Source organism: Sinocyclocheilus rhinocerous, unplaced genomic scaffold, assembly GCF_001515625.1.
Source record: "Sinocyclocheilus rhinocerous isolate Xijiao unplaced genomic scaffold, SAMN03320098_v1.1 scaffold2282, whole genome shotgun sequence".
Classification (NCBI taxonomy): Eukaryota; Metazoa; Chordata; class Actinopteri; order Cypriniformes; family Cyprinidae; genus Sinocyclocheilus; species Sinocyclocheilus rhinocerous.
This window is the reverse complement of record NW_015648628.1, coordinates 17809-30928: the sequence shown is the minus strand read 5'-3', so window position 1 is coordinate 30928 and position 13120 is coordinate 17809. Positions and strand designations below refer to the sequence as shown.

General features: G+C 38.5%; 1 protein-coding gene across 2 annotated transcripts; it reads left to right on the top strand.

Moving 5' to 3' along the window:
* The first annotated feature begins 4770 nt into the window (after positions 1–4770).
* Positions 4771–7487, top strand: LOC107710064 (60S ribosomal protein L34-like). 2 transcript variants are annotated; one of them, XM_016514759.1, is made up of 5 exons: positions 4771–4857; positions 5292–5362; positions 5479–5578; positions 6094–6197; positions 7363–7487. In XM_016514759.1, exons 2-5 carry the CDS (start codon positions 5298–5300, stop codon positions 7442–7444), a joined length of 351 nt encoding a protein of 116 aa, XP_016370245.1. In that variant the 5' UTR covers positions 4771–4857; positions 5292–5297; the 3' UTR covers positions 7445–7487. The 2 variants fall into 2 exon arrangements, with proteins under 2 accessions (XP_016370245.1, XP_016370246.1); XM_016514760.1 differs by lacking the exon at positions 4771–4857 and adding an exon at positions 4863–4882.
* Positions 7488–13120: the final 5633 nt, after the last annotated feature.

Sequence of the window (13120 nt, the reverse complement as noted above, 5' to 3'; positions counted from 1 at the left end):
TTTTTTTTATGTTGTCATTTATGTTTTAATGTTAAGTGTGATAACATGCTCTTGATTTGTATTAGATTTTTTTTTCTTTTAAATATCTTAAGCTATTAATATTTTATTTTTTCATGTTTATATTTTTATTATCTTAAGTTGTTAAAAACTCCAGATTTTTCTATCATAATATTTATATTTATGTGTATTGTATTTATAAAATTTTATTTTGTCATTAATTCTTTTGTATTTTTATCATTTTGTATTGTCTTAAAATGTCCAAGTTGTTAAAAATTTTATTTTTCTTAATAAAAGCTGTTTGTATGTATTGCCATTTTGTTGTCTATTAGACGTATATATGTAGTCATTTAATAGTGGTCTAATTGATGACTAGTCTATTCTTGGGCTATGATTAGACGTCTATTAGATTTTCACTGACAGCCCAAATTTAGCCTTGTTTTAGCCTAGACCCATATTCACCGTCTATTAGACGTATATATGTAGTCGTTTAATAGCCGTCTAATTGATGACTAGTCTATTCTTGGGCTATGGTTAGACGTCTATTAGATTTTCACTGACAGCCCAAATTTAGCCTAGACCCATATTCACCGTCTATTAGACGTATATATGTAGTCGTTTATTAGCCGTCTAATTGATGACTCGTCTATAAATGGGCTATGGTTAGACGTCTATTAGATTTTCACTGACAACCCAAATTTAGCCTCGTTTTAGCCTAGACGTCTAGGCTATATTTAGACGTCTAATAGATGTCTTTTAAACGCCAAATTGCTTGCTGGGTTGTCCGGTCGGGCAAGTAAAATTCTCTTTCACTTGGCCTTTTAAAAAATCCACGTGTCCCGGATAAGCGGACAAGCGTTGATGTCGAGCCCTGCGACGTGTGCTTAGACTGCTTCAGTAGGCTCCAATCTTTACTACTCCTCTGTTGTATTGCGTCAATAGTGGTACGTCAATTCTTCCTCGTTTTTTTTTTTTTGTCCATTTAATTAATAATTAATGATATTATGCACTGCAATGAGGTTGATCTCATTTGTGCCCCCCTGAAAAAATTAAATGCCCGTCCCTGAATTTGTGTCTGGCGCCGGGTCTGGTGATATGTAGTGGGTCACACACGATTTTTGACCAGTTCATAATTTTGTTTTGTAGAAAGCCTTTTTTCTCTCCTTTTTTAAGTCTATTTCATTTTGTATAATTTGTATCACTGTTTTAAACATTGATTCATTACTCTTTTTTTATATATAATTAAGAAACGAAACAAACAACGCCGTGGTAAGCAACAAAAGGCAAAACCTACTATTTTTTACAAATTAAAATAACGGTTTTGTATTTGAAGATATTTTAACATTTAATTGATTTCTGTGATTTCAGCATCGTTACTCCTGTCATCAGTTTCACATGCATGGCCGTAGCCACCCAGATGGCAAGCAGACGTTGATTCAACGTCGATTTTTGGTTGTAAAGGTCAGTATCGGTGGTCAATCAAATGTCGATGTTTGAATCAACGTTCACTATTTGGTCGGAACATCAGAACGTTATTTAGCCGAAAATAAAACATTGATTCAACGTCGAAATCACGTTGACTCATCAACCGATACAACCGACGCATCGAAATCATAACGTCTGATATAGGTTGAAACTGGAATCGGAGATCTGCGCGTGCACTCTCACAGAGAGGAAAGGAGTAGCCTAACTAAATGTATTTTTATTCATTATTTTATATAGTGATTTGTCCTTCTGTCACTGAATATTAGGCTACTCAAACTCTGAAGTGGATATAAAAACAATGATGCACAAAACATTTTAACTTGAGCTTTGTCGAATGTTTAATGTTTATTCATACTGACAAGCTGCACGCTCCGTCTCTCGCTGCTGTTTTCACTGCTTAACTAAATTGAGTCCATGAAATCGCATAAATATCATACCCGCTTCGGTTGAATTTACTTCATTGAAATGGTTCAGTGTCTTCGAACAAGTCTGTTAGCATCTTAACCGTTTTCAGAGGAGGTATGCTAACTCCATAGACTGAGCTCTTTATAAAAGTTTGGGATTTTAATAACATATTTATGTGTAGATGAGAGGCTTTGACAGTTCTGTAAAAGTTTTGCTGGTAATTTTTCAATAGGTGATTGGAAATAGGCTTTTTTATTTAACCTAAATATACACTAACGTTACAGTTAATCGGTGACGTCATTACATCAGCGCTGGGTAGGCCTACAGTTCAAACGCATTTTGATCTCGTCTAATGGTAAACAAATATCGATAAAAACTGTTCAGGATATTTATTAAATACATATTCTTTCTCTTTTCTACATTTCACCTGTGCTCTAGCTTGGTTCTTTGTGATAAAACTGGCATTGTATACTGAATTTTGTTGGCTCTGTGACAAATTGCTTGTTATATTTCTAGATTCTTCCGTGCTTGATGGCCTTCTGCATCCCAGAGTCTGAGCAAACCTGTCGGACAACATCTCCAAGGCACATTGAACCATATGGCTAGCAAGTAAATGTACTATGCACTAATGTTAAAAATGCAGATTTTTAAAAAGTTTTTGAAAAGAAGTCTTTTATGCTTACCAATTTCTGAAAAAAATCAGATAAAAAAAGTAAAAACAATAATATTGTGATATAATATTACAATTTAAAATAGCAGTTTTCAGTATACCTGGCGTGAGTAATACGTTTGACCAGTAGCAGACCTAGGAAGGACCAGGTTCTCCATTATGTCAAAGCAGACAGTGAATGTATCACCCACGTCATTTAGTGTGTCATAAAACTGACGGGCTCGGCGACGGTGAAGTGTGTAAAGAAGAATCTTATTCCGCTTCTCTTCTGCAGTCAGGTCAGGATCATTGATTGCAATGCGGAATTTGACACACGAAGAGCACACATCTTTGGCAGGATGACCAAAGGCCAGGTTGAAGTCATACACAAAGATGCTCCAGTAGAGTGAGTAGGAAACCTGTTGATGATTCTGCTCAAGAAACATCTGATGCATTTTTGCCACACTCAAGTCACTTGGCAGGAACTTTCTCCCAGGTGCACCACGGCGGGCATAGTGGCTTGCTCTACAATTAAAAGACTGTATGTGCTTTCGAACCATGTCCTTCTTTGCAGTTTGCTCTTCAATTTCCCTGGAACCACCACGATTTTCGGGATGTGCTTTGCCATTCTCAAGCCAGTACTTTGCAATACCTTGGACTCTCGTCTTTCTTGACACCTAAAATTAAAATAATCATGAAACCAATCATGCAGCAATATTACACACAATTTCAAAACATGAATTGACAACAGTTATACAGTTTATTATTCTTTTGCAAAGGTTTACTCATATTAAATGCTCTCCCCATTGTGCAATAATAATATGTGCAATATCACTTATATTTATTTGATACCACCCATCTTAGTCCATCCCTACATCTTATTCCATCTATAGCTCACCTGCACATACAATTTTTGTCTATTTTTTTTACATTTTTTATATATATACATATGTGTATTTTTATTTACTTGTCTTTATTTTTCATTATCTGTGTGTTGTTGTTGTCTCTGTTTACTGGAAGCTTCTGTCACCAGAACAAATTCCTTGTATGTGCAAACATACTTGGCAATAAAGCTCTTTCTGATTCTGATATTGTTTTTAACAAATTTAGGTAGCCTATGACCATCAATGATAATGTTTTAAGTAGTCTATATGTCTCTTAATACCGCAGAGAGAGGCATTACCAGATAATAACTGCTGAAAAAATAGCCTGTGTACTGAGCACGTACTAGAGGAAGATAATTGGATAAACATGGCTTTGACAACGTAAAAAAAAATTTTAATAAATAAAACACTAAAAATAATACAAATAATAAGACACTAATGCAAAAATAGGAAAAACTAGTAACTATTGTGATGAGGAAATCTTTGTACTTACAGAAAATGCTCAGGAATGAATAAAACTTTCGCTTTATCTTCTTTTAAAACGGCATACTTGATCGACACATCTCTTTGTCGTCTCTTCTCTTCAGCCTCCACTTGTTGTCTCCTCCGTTTACATGGCATAGCATCCATATGAGACAGAAGAATGGCATCTTGCTTGACTCTGTCGTTGGTGAAATAGAGCTGTTGTTTGATGTATAATAAATCAGATTCCTTCAAAGTAACAGCACTGTATTGAGAACTGTTATGAGTGCATGCTACACTTGCGACCAAGCCACTTCGTTTCTTTTTTCTTTTGCCTTGTAACGGCCAGAGTTTTGAGGTAAACGACGTTTTCTTCTGCCATTTAATGTCAGTAGGACAGGCTCATCCATTTCATCGTACTCCATCTTTAAAATGTTACAAATCTCAATCTCAATCTGAATCTAAAACAATGTCCACAAAAAAACTGGCTCCTCAGCGCGCCGCTATATTGAAACCGCTCGAAATCATGTGATTCGATTCGCGCCTTCTGATTGGTTCTCGGAACATAGCGGCTTTTGCTGCCAAAGGGATGTGGCGTCTAGAGGCTTTTGCCAACAAACTGATATTTCTGAATGGGCTGAGGCTAGGATTTAGAGGATTTGAAGCAAAAATATTTGTTGAACGTGTACTATGTGCAGAAAGCTTTCGCTCAATGTCATTATCTCATTTTTGACGGAGGTGGCGTTTAGCGGCTTTTGCATCTGAACTCTTCATATATATATATATATATATATACCACTTGAATATTACAAAATATACTATTTTATAGAATATGTATTATAATATATAGCAACAACAAGGTACTCTATAACGTCTTTTATTTTGCTATATGCAAACGTATTATTTCCGTTGCGGGCAGATTTTGAACTTTCACCCGGTATCGGTTCCTTCCTCTTCCGTCTACAGTGATAGCAGGTATGGCTGTTTTTGCGCTTAAAATGTGATTGAACTATCTATTGTCATCAGCCGTTTTTGAAGATCAAATATATGATATTTAGAGTTCTATGTGTAGTTCGCATTCTAACGGATGATACCCTTGCCATATTAAGTTAATTAATAGTCTAATTACGGATTTTATGTTACTGCTTGAGTTGACGCTGGGAAGTTGTCATTCACATCCCTTACAAACTCGAACGTGTCAGATTACGATATTACAGTTAAAATCTTACAACAGAGTGAAAGTGTAACGCTGTTATAATCGTTGATTTGGTTTAAACGCATATTTAACACATGTTTGAACATTTGTAGCTTATAAGATAAATGGTGCTTATTCCGCTACTAAGCCTGAACTCCACACAGGCTTTGACATCTCTTGAACTGGCTTAATTAAAGATCGTGTAATTTTTCAGATCAAGATGGTGCAGCGCCTGACTTACCGGCGTAGGCTTTCCTACAACACTGCTTCAAACAAGACCAGACTGTAAGTAATTCCTGCATTGATGCAAATAGATTTTCACCATGCACCGACGATTTTCTAAAATGTAGTGTCTTATGCATACTTCAAAAGCTGTACTTAACGACTGCATTATCACTCAGGTCCCGTACACCAGGTAACCGCATTGTGTATTTGTATACCAAGAAGACTGGCAAGGCACCCAAGTCGGCATGCGGAATCTGCCCCGGTAGACTGCGTGGTGTAAGTGGTGCATTAGTTCTTTCCTGTGAGCTTGGACTACATCGTTATCTTGAGTAGACTGATATGAATGGTGTCTGAAGATAGAGGCCAATATTATCTGGTGAAAACAAGAAAAGGAGCAGTGTTAAAATTTCTTGCCTCTTGTTTTATTACGTACAACTTTGTTGTAAATAGTATGTTTATCACGAGTTAAAAATTATTTCATAAAGTAATTGGTATCATCCCTAGAGTATTTATATTGCATTTTTAAGAATTCTAATGTCACTCGGTTAGTGGCAAAGTATATTAATATTAAAGATAAGACCAGTAATATATCTAGTGTGTTTTGGAGTAGTTTGTTGAATATTAGGGAGATCAAAGAAAATATAATCTACAATAGCACAGCAGATGTTAACATCTATTGGAAGTCTTGGTAGCTACATCAAATTGAATTACAGAATAGTTTTAATTTATGTTAAACTAGACATAATTGAACACGTGATTTAAACCATGTTCTAATGTTTGTTCCTCAATAGATCCGTGCTGTGAGACCCCAGGTTCTTATGAGACTCTCAAAAACCAAGAAGCATGTCAGCCGAGCTTATGGTGGTTCCATGTGTGCCAAGTGTGTACGAGACAGGTAACTGACTGAGACTATTGCATTAGCCTGTTTGTAAATAAGTAGATTCATAGTGGGTTCATCCAAAAATTGTTTGACTCATGATAGGTAAAGTACATTTTATTTAGATAGCACATTTAAACACAGCAAAGCTGACCAAATATAACATTTCACTGGACTGGAGGATTGTCACTGAGTAACTTAAATTTAGTTCTGTTCCTCACACAAAACTATTGTGTGACTTCAGAAGATTTTGTATGGTGCAGTAGTCATATGGATGGTATGGTACTTCTGTGGTGCTTTTCATAGATCTGTAAGTTACAGCTATAGAAATGGATTGTTTTTTTTAATATATATATATATATATGTAATTTATATAATTGCCAAATATATAAATAGGTATTTGCACTTCTGGTTTGATGCTTTTGATTTTAATTGGCTCTTTACTGTACCTTGCAAAAATGACAGTTGGAGTCTAATCATTTTGTGGAAAAGCGATCAAGTCACCTTTATTTATATAGTGCTTTATACAATACAGATTGTGTCAAAGCAGCTTTACAGTGTCAAACAGGAAAATAGTTTGTCAATAATGCAAGAGGACAATAACAAACAGTACATTTTTCAGTTAAGGTCAGTTCATTGATGATTCAGTGGTGTCATCAACCAGTTCAAACCAGTGCAGTTCTCCTTTGGGTTTGCCAGAATAAAAAGTCATTGTATGAAATAGGGCTGCACGATAAATCGCATGCGATATTTAACGCGCATCTTGTCAGTAAAGCCGGTTCTTTAATCAGCGGTAAATCTCCATCACCTGCGGGCTTTCACATGGAGCAGCATTAACTACACAGAGCCGTTGTTCACTGACAAGCTGCGCAAAACCACGATCATATTTTGCGCATGTTTTGCGCAGCTTGTCGGTGAACAACGGCTCTGTGTAGTTAATGCTGCTCCATGTGAAAGCCCGCACGTGATGGAGATTTACCGCTGATTACAGAATGGCTTTACTGACAAGATGCGCGTTAAATATCGCATGCGATTTATCGTGCAGCCCTAGTATGAAACAACATAATAAGAGTAAATAATGACAGGGTTTTTATTAATTGGTGAACTATTGATTTAGGAATGCTGTAGTTAAACTCTTAAATGATTTTTGTGAGCTAATGATCCACATTTGTCATCTTTTCAGGATCAAACGAGCTTTCCTCATTGAGGAGCAGAAAATCGTGGTCAAAGTACTGAAGGCACAGGCACAAAGCCAGAAGTCTTAAGTAGAAGTTGATTTGTACTGTTTAAATAAAATAATTGAAAGCACTGTTTTGTGTCCTTATTTGCCTATGAAGGTAAATTACCATAACTGAATAGTGGCAGGAATTTAAGTTATGTTTGGGAAATTAGTAAGTATTTTGTTGATAGAATGGTAAGCTAACATCTTAGATTTACCCATTTTCTTTACAAAATGATACTGAGCTGAAGAAAACAAATAGTTGAACATTTGTAATTGGATTTTGATAATATATAAAAAAGTTAGTCTTATTACTGAACTTCAGTATATTGAAATGACACAAGGGCAGATTAAAACAATGACAGCAAGTAGTCCGTAGTCCTCACACACAGTGTGCTGTACAGGCAGGGGCAGCTTGTGTTTTTAGGGATCACACTTTAACATTTAACCTATTTCCATGAAGTAGTTTTGCTTGGCATCACTCTGCAATCTCTATATAAACTAAAATGATTTCATCACATTTGTATTATGTAGGAACTTTTCTGCATCTGTAAACTTGACATACTATGTTTATATAATGATACAAATTGATTAAACTGCTGAATACATTTACAAATAAGGCCTTACATGTATCAAGTTAATATATATGTAACTTTGCCATGCATGTTCAATTTACAGCTGTGGTCAAAAGTTTTACATCCCTGCATAATCTGAATGTTAATTTTAACAAAACGGACTCCTATACAACTATGCACAGATACCATTTTTGAAGACAGAGTACCGATATTTTCTTTCTGGTACTCGCCGATACCAATACCTGTCCTTTTTTGTAATGTTACATTTAATTAAAATACAGTGAGACTAATGATTTTAGGGCAGCTTATTTTGTATTTTTATTATTAGGAACTCAAAAGACTATGGAAAAATTAATTATTGTCATTTTTATCTACTTGTCATACAGTTATAAAAGCTCAAACAATTGTCTAACTTCCACTACAAACTAAGGCCTAGATCCAAAAATAAATCAACTGCCTGTCAAAAATCCCAACATTTTTCCAGAACAAATGTTTATGACATAACAGCGTAGTCACAACCAACAGTGAAATACATTAAAGCCATTAATCATGACAAAACCATAACTGAAGGAGGAGTGTTTATAGGAATTAAATTATATAAGCTAAAGATGTTCCTTAGAGCAGTTGTACGGTAAGCATCTGGCTGCAGATAAAGTCTTAATTGTTGGTGACTTTAATATCCATGTTGACAATGAAAAAGATGCATTGGGATCAGCATTTATAGACATTGTGAACTCCACTGGGGTTTGACAACGCGTGTCAGGGCCTACTCATTGTTGTAATCATACTTTAGATTTAATACTGTCACATGGAATTGATATTAATGGTGTTGAAATTCTGCAGCAGAGTGATGATATCTGATCATTATCTAGTCTTGTGTATACTCCATATAGCTAAAACTTCAAATTCAAACATTTACAATTGTATTTCTAATAGTTTAGATTTAATTTCTCAGTGAAGAAATTCAAGTCAAGTCATTACTACTAAACTGTGATGGAATATTCAGTTCAGGTGGTGTCTGTTTATTTGTTAGTCTAGGGACTGTATTAAATAAATACCATAGATTGTTTTGGTTATTTTCTATGACTTTGCGGAAATGCTCAACCCTGGCTGCTTTTAGAGCATGAAAAATGGGGGCAAAAACAAAAGTGTTGCGTTTATAATTTTGTTCAGTATATATATTATATAAATTATTGCTTTTATTTAGCAAGGATGCTAATCAAATAAATGCAGGCTTGGTGAGCAGAAGAGACTTCTTTAAAAAAAAAACATAAAAAATCTTACTGATCAAAACCTTTTGACTGGTAGTGTATTAGAACACAATTTCTAAAGTGCCTAAATGTCAAAATTAGTACAATATATTTGTTGAAAAATTCTAATACTGAACAAACTATTGAATTATTAGGCTGTGACTCATTATTTTTGTGTTGCTGTCTGTTCAAGCTCCCTCCCTCCCTATACAATACGTCCATGTGAATATCTGTCTGCTATTTTTTTAACGTAACTTTACAATCGATATTGATGTCCTTTAGCACAGTATTCTGAATGATGATGATAATAATGGGGTGGTACAGATACTAGCAGTTTAATACTCAACTACGTTAATAAAGACAAAACTATCTAGCGTATTTACAGATGAAACTGACCTGCACTTGAAGCCCTGAATAGGTCAGTGATGTATGGTGTTATTTTAATGACAAATGTCGAGAGCGCATTATTGTAGCGCGAAAGCACATAAATATAATGTGAATCTCCGCTCGCATTTCGATTTCCTTTGCTCTCACACAAAACCGGACGCTCAGATACACGCTGCTCTCGTCCAGAGAGAGTGCCGCACTTAAAACGTGTCTCTCCTCTAGCTCAAAGTGTGCGCACACAAACTGTGTCCTGTGCACTCGCAAATCTCTCTATGCTCATGCGCTAGATATTATTTTCGCACCCGAATTAAACGTTGTCAAAAGTTATCAATCAATCAGATTTCAAAGATGGATCTGTAATTTCTTTACAATTCAATGCTACTTAGTCAGTAATAATAAAACATTAAAAATCAATCGGGTGCTTGGATGATTTGGAAATAACCTAGTTTAACAGTTTGGTCAAACCTCTCTGAACGATTTATCTAAACACAAACAAAAAAAAAAAGCATATGAAGTTCTTGTGGTCATATGTGTACTTGGATTGATATATATATCACGAATCTGGTCCGTGGTTTTCCGTCTGCTCGCCACCAGATGTTGCCTTCCAGTTACATTGACTCTCACACTACACAAACTGTTGCATGTCACCCAGGACTACATTTCCCATCATCCATTGCACTGATTACACACACAGCTGCAACCAATCAAACACCCATGGACTTCCTCTTCCTCACGGCCGAGTATTGTTTGCGCTTATCGCCACGTCAGTGGTAGCAACGCTACGGAGCCATTTCCGAGTTTTGTCTAGTTCCTAGTTCCTAGCTCTAGTCTAGTCACGTCTAGTTTTGTGCCTGATTGCCTGTTTCCTGATCTCCTGGTCTTGGATTCTTCTTTTGCCTAGCTCTCTGGACATTGTTTGCCGATCTCAGACCCACGCTAGCCTTTGGATAACTCTTCGTCTTGCCTCTTCTATTACTGTTTGCTATGTATTGACACATGCCTGTTTCATGACCACGCCTTTAAATAAAAGCATGCAGATCAGCCCGTAACAGAATACTCGGACCCACAAGGATCCAGCAGCTTTCCTGAACGATACTGGCCAGGTATGGACACTGCAAGACAATTATTAGCCCTCAAGCAGGGCACGTGATCGCTCGAGGACTATCTAGACATTGTTAATTATTCTGATTTTCCGGATTGTGTCCTGATCTATTTTTTTTGTGACTGCATTAACCAGCCACTAAAGTCTCGACTGATCCGTGACGGTCCTCTAGCTTCACTTAGTCTATTTTTGGACTATGCGTTATTGTCTATTGGCTCATCTTTTACTGTGGGTGTCACGGAGGAACATGACACAGAGTCTGCTTGTGTAATGGCGGCCGCACCGGAGCGCACTCACAAAATGTTGTCGACAACAAAGCCGTGTCATGCTACTGCTGTCTTTCCTGAGTCAAGTCAAGTCACAGCTGACCTTCATGAGTCAAGTCAAGTCACCGTTGATCGTCATGAGGCAAGTCAAGTCACAGCTAATCGTCCAGAATCTCATCACTTCTCAGCTGATCATCCAGAGTCTCGTCACGTCTCAGCTGATCGTCCAGAGGCCTGTCACTTCCTGTCTGTTGCACCCAGAGCTTCGAGGTCAGTTCTTCAATCTCCCAGACTGGCTTCCAGCATGGAGGATTCGCCGCTGGTGTCAGCACGTGCAGCTGGTATACCTAAACTAGCGCTCTCAAACCTTCCTGTTCCTGAACTAATTCCCCTGTCAGTAGAGCTTCCCACAATGGGGATCGCTTTATGGTGTATTTGGGCTGCATACACTACCACTGAAACTCTAGAAACGGAGGCGCCTGCTGCAGCTTCTCCAGAGGTGGCAGCGTATGCTGCTGAACCTACCGAGGCGGCAGTTCTCGCTTCAACTCCTTGTATGGTGGTGGCGCCCAGCAATACACTTTCAGCCCGTCATGTCACGGTCGAAGGAACCGTAGATGAACACTGTACCTGTCCTGTTAAGGAGGATGTTAATGAACTCTACCCGTTTCCTGGTGTTACTACTGTAGAACCTCCAGAGGTGGCGGCATCTGCTGCAGAACCTCCAGAGGTGTCAGTGGTATCCCTCTATGAACTCTCTGCCTGTTTCCGTCACGGCCAAGGAGGCCGTCTGTGATCTCTCTGCCTGTCCTGTAACGGCTATGGATGCCATCTGTGATCTCTCTCTGCCTGTCCTGTAACGGCTATGGAGGCCATCTGTGAACTCCCTGTTTGTTCTGTCACAGCTACGGAGACCACTTATGAACTCTCGCCCTGTTCTGAGCCAGCCATAGGGATTGATTGTGAACTGTCTGTCACAGCCCAAAAACCTGTCTTTGAAACTTTAACCCTGCCTGTCATGAGCCCAGAAACTATAAATACACCCCCATGTCTTTTCCGTTAACCCTGTCACTGCCATAGAGACCATTCAGGAACTGTCTGCTTGTTCTGTTTCCCCAAGTGTGTCTAATCATGAATTCTGTCTTGCCAGTCTCAGTCAAGGTGTTAAATAATGAATGGTCTGTCCATCCAGTGTCAACTCATGAATCTGTTTCTGAATTATCTGTCTGGTCACTAGTTTCAGTCAATTAGTCTGATTTTGAACCATCTTTCTGTCCAGTTTCAATTAATGGATCTGAGTGTGAATTATCTGTCTGTCCAGTTTCAGTCACTGAAATGTCTACCAGTCCAGCTTCAGTTAATACACCCAATTTTGAGCTGTCAGTCTATCCCATATCAACCCATGAATCTGTTTGTGAACTACCTGCCAGTCCAGTTTCCCTCAATGATTTTGAACTCTCTGTCTTGCCAGTTTCTGTCACTGAACTGTCTGCTTCAGCCTCTGTCATTGCCCTTGATTTTGAGCTATCTGCCAGTCCTATCCCAACCAATGCATTTAATACTGAACTGTCTGTCTATCCAGTCACTCTCAAGGAGACCAACAGTGAACTTTTAGCCCTATCAGTCATTCCCAAGGCCATTGTAAATAAGTCCAATGTATTTCCTGTTCCAAGCCTGGGGGCCGTGAATACTCTGTCTGTGTTGTCTGTCTCTGCTTTCCCTATGTCCCAGTCCCTGCCATGGGTTCCAGATCACTCTGGTCCGCTGTGGTTGTCTTCAGCTATGCTCTGCTGGCCTTCTGCTCTGGTCTGGTGGTCTTCTGCTTCGCTCTGCTGGCCTTCTGCTCTGGTCTGGTGGTCTTCTGCTTCGTCTGCTCCGGTCCGGTGGTCGTCTGCTCCTGTCTGGTGGTCTTCTGCTCCGGTCTGATGGTCTTCTGCTCCGCCGTGGAGGTCTTCTGTCCTGCTCTAGTGGTCTTCTGCTCCGCCATGGAGGTCTTCTGCTCCGCCGTGGGGATCTTCGGTCCCGTCTGCTCTGCCGTGGTGGTCCTCAGCTCCACCTGACTGCCGGCTCTACCTCAGTCCCCGGTCTCTCCACTTCCACGTGGACCTGGCCCTCCGTCCCTCCCCCTGTTCCGCCTCCGCT

Coding starts and splice junctions, on each gene's coding strand:
- LOC107710064 (XM_016514759.1), top strand. CDS start 5,298: ATGGTGCAGCGCCTGACTTACCGGCGTAGGCTTTCCTACAACACTGCT. Junction 5,363..5,478: donor GCTTCAAACAAGACCAGACT/GTAAGTAATTCC, acceptor ATTATCACTCAG/GTCCCGTACACCAGGTAACC. Junction 5,579..6,093: donor GCCCCGGTAGACTGCGTGGT/GTAAGTGGTGCA, acceptor GTTCCTCAATAG/ATCCGTGCTGTGAGACCCCA.